General features: G+C 46.5%; 1 protein-coding gene across 1 annotated transcript; it reads right to left on the bottom strand.

Moving 5' to 3' along the window:
* Nucleotides 1-251: 251 nt before the first annotated feature.
* COMMD9 (COMM domain containing 9) lies at nt 252-6,346 on the bottom strand. Its single transcript, XM_035552174.2, has 6 exons — nt 6,219-6,346; nt 5,971-6,096; nt 5,543-5,682; nt 5,023-5,057; nt 2,084-2,187; nt 252-1,253 (listed from the first exon to the last, which is right to left on the bottom strand). Exons 1-6 carry the CDS (start codon nt 6,267-6,269, stop codon nt 1,113-1,115), a joined length of 597 nt encoding a protein of 198 aa, XP_035408067.1. The 5' UTR covers nt 6,270-6,346; the 3' UTR covers nt 252-1,112.
* Between the last annotated feature and the right edge of the window lie 626 nt (nt 6,347-6,972).

The raw sequence follows: 6,972 nt of genomic DNA, 5'->3' as shown, positions 1-6,972 counted from the left end.
AAGTTTAGGTCAGGGTCATCACCTGTACCTAGCACAGAGCTGGTACCTGTGCTAAAAGGTGCCCTGAGATGTTACTAAAATGGGATAGAAGACAGTTTAAAAGATGAATCTATTTGAACAGGAAATAAAGAGCCCCTCTTCAGCAACAAAAGTGAACATCCATTACATCAGCCTAGAAACTAGGCACCATCACAAAAAGGCTGAGGTAACCCAGGACAACATCTCTTTTACACAGAAAAGGACTCCAAAAATCAATTAGCAGTTTGCTTTTTAATTAAATGGAGATTTATACAAACAAACATCAGAACACTTTGGGGAAATATAGGCACCAATTGCCATAGAAAGGTTTCCTACACCACAGACAAAGGCCATCAATTCTTTACTTTCCCAGTCTGTTTTCTTCTGCAGGGAAAGCAAAGCTCAAAGTCTAATAAACCCAAACATGAATTATCTGATCTCCTTTATTCTTTTCAGACAGAAGGAGGAAATTACTTGCTGCTAAAGATGTACAGACTAGTCATTTTGCAAATGGTGCTATGAAGCTGATCAGAAGGGAATGTGTTGTAGCATAATTGCCCTATTTCAAAGCATTATCCTGTAATAACAGTCTGCAGCATGGCTGTGCTTCATTGAAAGGGAGAGAGTAAAGGGAGAGAGTGCTACATCTAGCATGCACCTCAGTGCATGCACATTCCAGAGGGAAGTACCCTCCTTGTCTGCTAATGCTGGAAGGCAGCCCATTAACCAGCTTGAGCCTTTTAGATCCTAATTTCAGGGCAGGGAGATAGCACTTGCTTCATTGGTTGCAGCTATTTGCTATTTCCAATTATGACCCTTGTGATTAAACCAAGCTCTGAGCCCTTAAATCCTTTTCCAAAATACAGACCAATTTTTGTTCAACAACAGTATGAAAACACTTTCTGGCACCAGGCCAAAGGAATGTTTAAGAGTTAGCTTTTCAAAAGCTATCTTCTTAATTCAAAAAAGAAATATTCTTAATTTTGTTTGGTTAAAACATAAACCATGTTATACAAAACAAGGCTGCAACTTAGGAAAGCTGTAGGTGTAGAATACTTCCTTTCCTGGTTGCTGGAATTCACGTCCTTGGGTATTCATTTGTTTGCAACAGCGGAAAGTTGGTCCCGGATCCTTCCTAGACCTTCTAACATAGTGTCCAGTGTTTCTTTACTCAGTTCCACAGTCAGTGCAGAAACAACAGGACTATTTCCACATAAGGCAGCATCTTCCTGAATCTGAAAACAGGAATGGAGTTAGGTGTATGAAAAATCCACTGATGTTTTTTCCAGCGCCACTAGGAAAGTCGGTGCTTAATGGACAGATTAAGAGAAAACTTGGCATCCAGCTCCATCCTGAAGCCCAGAACCCATCTCCTTGCTGTGTGCCTTTACCAGTGAAGTGCACTCCCTTTAACAGAGTGCCAGTAAGCACATAGAGCCGTCAATGTGGGGGAATTCTGAAGAGACTCATGGCAGGAAGCCGCATCCCTATCAGAAGCATCTTAGCAGATACCCCACACAACACGTAATCACATCCCACACACAGATTGTTCCTCCTCCTCTGAAGCCTACCCATCCCATTTTTACTGGTTTGGGGGAATCAAGAGTTCTGTAGAATATGAGCAGTAAGCTTGGCTATAGTCCCCGAATGACAGATGTGGACAGTGATGGAAATTATTAGTAATCAGAAGACATCTCCCAACTACCATATTCAGCTAAACATACTGCTGAGTGACTTAGAACTAAAAGCCAATGGCTTGTCTGTAATTTATCTTTCTTTCCATAGAGAACAATGATGACTAGGCAGAAGTATGCTGCTTTCTCTCATCATCATGCAAAGAAATCTCTCCTTCAGCACAAGAAGATGGCTTTCATCTTAGAGATCATTCCCAGGTTCTGTTGTATGTCAAAATCATCTCTGAGAAAGCCTGTTAATTGTTCAGGGCCTCTCTGCTCCCACCCTTCAGGCAGTAAGCAATCACCAGATGCCAAACTATTTTGTGCTGCCACTGGTAAATCAGGTGTTAGACACAGTTATTTTGGTCCTGTACAGGTACTGACATTACCTTTAACTGCAGCAGGCACGTAGGGACTGCCATTCTGTTGATTGTGTCTGACGATGTCTTGATGTCCACCCTCCAGTCCATGTCAACCAGCCGAGGCAAGGAGACTAAGGGATTAAAATACAGGGATCAGTTAGGCGTGGCAGCACATGACGACTCCAAAACCCATGACTGTCACCATAAACACGCCTCTCCACTAACAGAATCCTGCTGGCCCTGTGAAAAATGTACGGTTTTAGTGCTACTACCTGGCTTCACGTTATTTTTATGTTGTAATAAGCCAGTCAACAAGGCCTCCACATGACACTTGAATAACAAACAGGATTCTCCATCATCACAAGCAAGGATGCTAAAATGCAAGACAAGCACAGCTAAATTCAAAGCAGCTAAGAGAAGAGGAGCAATAAGATATCTTCACCTCTTCATACCCTGCCTGCAAGATTCAGTGTTTAAGCATGAGTTACTCTGGGACCTACTATACTCTGTTCTGTAACTGGCAAGAAAGTACATAGGAATCCTAAAAAACAAGCAATACAGAACCGGGAAACCAGAATCTTCACACATCCTGCCCGCTTGTTAAAAATACTGAAGATGTAATTTCAGTTTTATCCTAGTTAGATCTCGCATAAGAGAAGTCATTCAGGAGTCTGATGCAGTACTGACATCCATAGTTCTGGGGCTGGAAATTCCATCAGCCTTCCAATGGGAAGGAACAGGTCCAACTTGGTTGCCCTGCCAAGAAACTTGTGCAGCTATCCCTTGCTGAGAAGAGATGGGGATAGTCACTTGTGATGGCATGTACTGAACGGAGTACTGCACATTGCACTGTGGACCCTTGTCATTTCCACTTTGGAGCTGTTGCATTTATAAGACACAGAACACCTCTCGCATCTTTTTCAACTCAATTTTCTGGTAAAAGCTGAGCTACGCTTCTTGTGTTCAGAAGTGCAGCATCCAATTTCCTGCAAAAACCAGTAAATTCTCACTAGAACAAAGTCTACACTAGGGACATGGGAACAATGACAAACCCTCTCAGTTTGAAAACCGCATTTGCAGCTAGCAGGCTTAACTACTTTGTCAGAACTATGTCAGAACAAATGAGAACCAGGCACACAAGGAAACATTGTTCCTGTGTAGCTCAGGCTTTTGAAATGAGTCTGAAAGAAAGGTAGGACCAACCCCATAAAAAGATCTGTATAGAGATGATAGTTTAAGAATAAACTCAGTTTAAAATCTCAGCTGTGGCGCTTGGTAAGTTTGAGCATATTTGCAAAGCCTTGGCAAATAACTGCTGGCAATCAGGTTTGATATCTATTTAAGGGCATCAGAGGTGGATGAAGAAGCAAAGACTAAACCTGCACTGAGTGCTGCAGAAAGAACTGTCCCAACAGGCAACTACAGCCTGTCTGGATTCTGCATGCCATAAGGTGCCTAGTTTCCTCTCCCCAGGGGCTGATCCCATCTGATCGCTAGCTTTCCTTCTGATTCCTGGTGCTCAGAGGAATTTCTCTTTATCTGGGGAAAGGTTCCTCCTCCCCTCAGAACTCCAGGGGGCACTGCAGAATTGGCTGCCTTGCTCTTGTATTTGGAAGAAATTCCAGTTTACCGTCCATCAGGGCCAGCACTTGGCAGTATTTGCAACAACATAAAATGCATCTGTTTAGTCTTGTATGTTAATTTGCAAAGATTGATTGCTGGCAGCTTGGAGGGACAGGAAACCATCCACATTTTTAGATTAACACAGAAAAATCAGTTGGAATGTCAGTTCTTTAAAACACTGCCTTGGCCCCCGTGTAATATGTGTTGGGTATTTCATGAATATAACATTAAAATAATCCATCATTTCTTAAAAAAATTAATCTCATTACAACAGGGCTAAATATTCATCTAATAAATATAAAAACATGCATCTCAGAGCAAAGCTCCAAGAGCCATACACCTAGCCTTGCTTCTCCTTTGTGAAGGCCTAGCTAGTGTGTCACTGGCATATCATGCTTGTTCTCATTTCCTCTAAGGCATGATAGTGTTAAGGATACAGGAAAAAGCACTGCGTGTCTTGGTAACGCCAGAACAATGTTTAGACTAAGCAACTGCTGTATTTACTGTGTTAGCATTATGCAATAGCTTCCTCCCCCTCCCTATTTTTCTACCATTTATACTATTAAGACTTTTGAGGGACAGTGGTTTTCCGGGTCTTGCTGTACTGTTTACTTCTTGGACATTATCTTCTCTGCAGGCTAAGAGAAAGGCCAAGAGGATCTATGCAGACCTCAGAGTATTCTTATTATGAATCAGCTCTCATTTCTAAGTGCTACAGCTGAAAAGAAAACCTCTTAAGGGAAAAAACAAACCAGTATAGCTGTGTGGAACACTTAACTAGAATGTAACTCACTGGCTGATGCTACTGATAACATTTGCACTGCTTAACTACATCACGCTTTAGAAAGGTGAGGAAAAAGCAAGTTATGAGTATGTGCCACATCTGGAGAGATGTGCGGAAGAGAAAGAATGCACAGAAGTGACTAAATGCGCACAGATAAGGCATTCCCCAATATGTACGTATGCTTTGCAGCTCATAGTTGTTAACTATGGACATCATTTAAAGACCTGAATGGGGAGGTCAGAGTGCTTCATATTCAGAAGTTTGCAGTGTGGACATGGCAACTATTTGCCATTCTGCAATGTAGCAACAGATTGAGCATTAAATGAAATTGCTTGAGGACTGGAAACAATTTAGCACAGTAGCACAGAACTGAATACAAACTTACTGGCCTCTCCTAAGCTCTATGATCCTGCAAGCATACAGCTTCATCTAAGGCAAACAGCGGTATCTTTTGTGCTACACTGCACTGAAACATGCTGCTATGCTCTATTCTAAACTCCAAGCTCTCTCAAATGATCTCAGGAGCATTAATTACATCCGGATGTGAGATACTACTTACTCTGACTTGCTTGTGCCTCATTCCTCCAAGCAGAGCTGTGAAAAGAAGAGAAAAAATGGTATCAGCAACACTTTAAAAAAATAAAAAATAAAGGTAGCGAAAGCATTCAGGGTGGTTTGTCTCTGATAGGAACGCTCCTATAACCAGGGCTCCAGCAGTCAGCAGAACCCCCAGATCTGCAGGGCTGCTCTCCAGCCTCCCGTCCCCAAGTTCGTACACATAGCCAGGGTTGCCCTGTCCCTTTTTAAGGCAAAAGTGCTTTTACGTTATGTGAATTAGGTCCACACCCATTCCAAAAGCCTTGGGAAAGCCCTCCGTGCACACTGCAGCATTGTTTGCCATTCCACGCAGGTGATGTACTTCATTCAACTCAGCTCATCCCGGGCGGTGTGATTAAGCCTGCAGCATACACAAGACTGCCAGAACCAAAACTGAATGCTGCCAACTACCCACATACCAAACCACACAAACACACTTTAACTTTCCAACCAAAAGCAGATGGCAGGTAGGTAACACTCACATATTCTCCAAGATTATCTTAGTTAAAAGGTTTTTCAGGTTTTGGTGGAAGTTTTCTGGAAAGAGAGCGAGGATATCTTCTGCCCTTGTCAAGCCGCGGTACACGACGTGCCTGGTGAGGCTGTGCAAGGCAGACACCAGCTGTAGGAAAGGAAGATGGGAAAAGGACTCCGCAGGGCTGAAAAGCATCGCGTACAGCACAGGACGGGACTCAGTGCCCACACAAGAGGATATCTGCGAGGATATCTGTGCAGCCAGGGCACTGCACACCCCAGGACAGCGACAGCTTTAGCAGGTAGGGAGCCCCACTGCTCTCCCGTCCCACGAGGAGCCCCCTGCCCCTCACGCACGCCCCCTCCGCATCCCTTTACCGCCGGACCCCGGGCGGAGGATCGCCTTCACCGAGCACCTCTCGTTAGGGGCTCCTACCTGCGCGGCCTCCTCGGGGCTGGCGGCGATGGCGGGGCAGGCGCGCTGCGCCAGCGGGCCGAGGCCGGCGGGCGGGCTGGAGAAGCACTCCTGGCACAGCTGCCGCACGGCCTCCTTCGACGGCGCCTGCCGGGGAGCAAAGCGGGACGCGCTCAGCCGCGGCCCGGCAGGAAGCAGCCCCCGCCGCCGGGCTGGGCGCCGCCTCCCCCGGCGGCAGCAGCAGCGCGGCGGCCCCGCGGCCCGCTCACCTTCAGCAGGCTCTGCAGGGCGGCGAACTCCCCCTCACGCAGCGCCGCCATCTTGGCGCCCTCAGCGGGGGCGGGCCCCGCGCCTCCCCTCCCGCCCCGCCGCCATCTTGTTGGGGCGGTGCGGGGCGATAGGGCCGGGCACGCCGGGCGCTGTAGTCCTGCCGCCGGGGCCAGGCGGAGTAACAAGTTCAGGGGCTGCGCTTTTCCTCGGGTTCCTTGCGTGCGTTGACACACACAGGCTAAAAGTGAAAGCTGTGAAATATTTAAGCCTCAGCTCCACGTCCGTAAAACAAGCTGCTGCGACAATTATTGGAGCTGAAATGCAGGATAATGTTTTGCACCAAATTGGTGTGCATCCTGTGTAAAATTTTACAGACCCACGCAACTACAGTACCCTTTTTGAAATACCTGAAGTGATACCTTTTTTCACCATTCAGTGCAATGAAGAGTGAAACCAGACACAGAGCTTAAGCCATGTGTAGCGGCTTAGACTCCCTTACCACAAGGGTAAGGGTGACACCGAGAGGTGCCAGCAAGCTTCACGCCCATCTCCTTGGCTGACTGCAGGCCACTTGCACTCTGAACTCATGGTGTCTGCTCCATGCTGAGAGAGGAAATGACTTGGGACAGCAGTGGGAGGATGGTATTGTGGAGGCCCAGAGCTCGCCTGTGGCGTGCTGCCATGCAGCTCCAAGGAGCAAGAGCTTGCGCTGAGGGGACCGGTCTCCGTTCTTCGAGTGCCTGCAAGCATTTG

Source organism: Cygnus atratus, chromosome 5 (genome assembly GCF_013377495.2).
Source record: "Cygnus atratus isolate AKBS03 ecotype Queensland, Australia chromosome 5, CAtr_DNAZoo_HiC_assembly, whole genome shotgun sequence".
NCBI classification, from domain to species: domain Eukaryota; kingdom Metazoa; phylum Chordata; class Aves; order Anseriformes; family Anatidae; genus Cygnus; species Cygnus atratus.
Note: the sequence above shows the minus strand (reverse complement) of the source record. Positions and strands in the feature narration are given on the sequence as shown.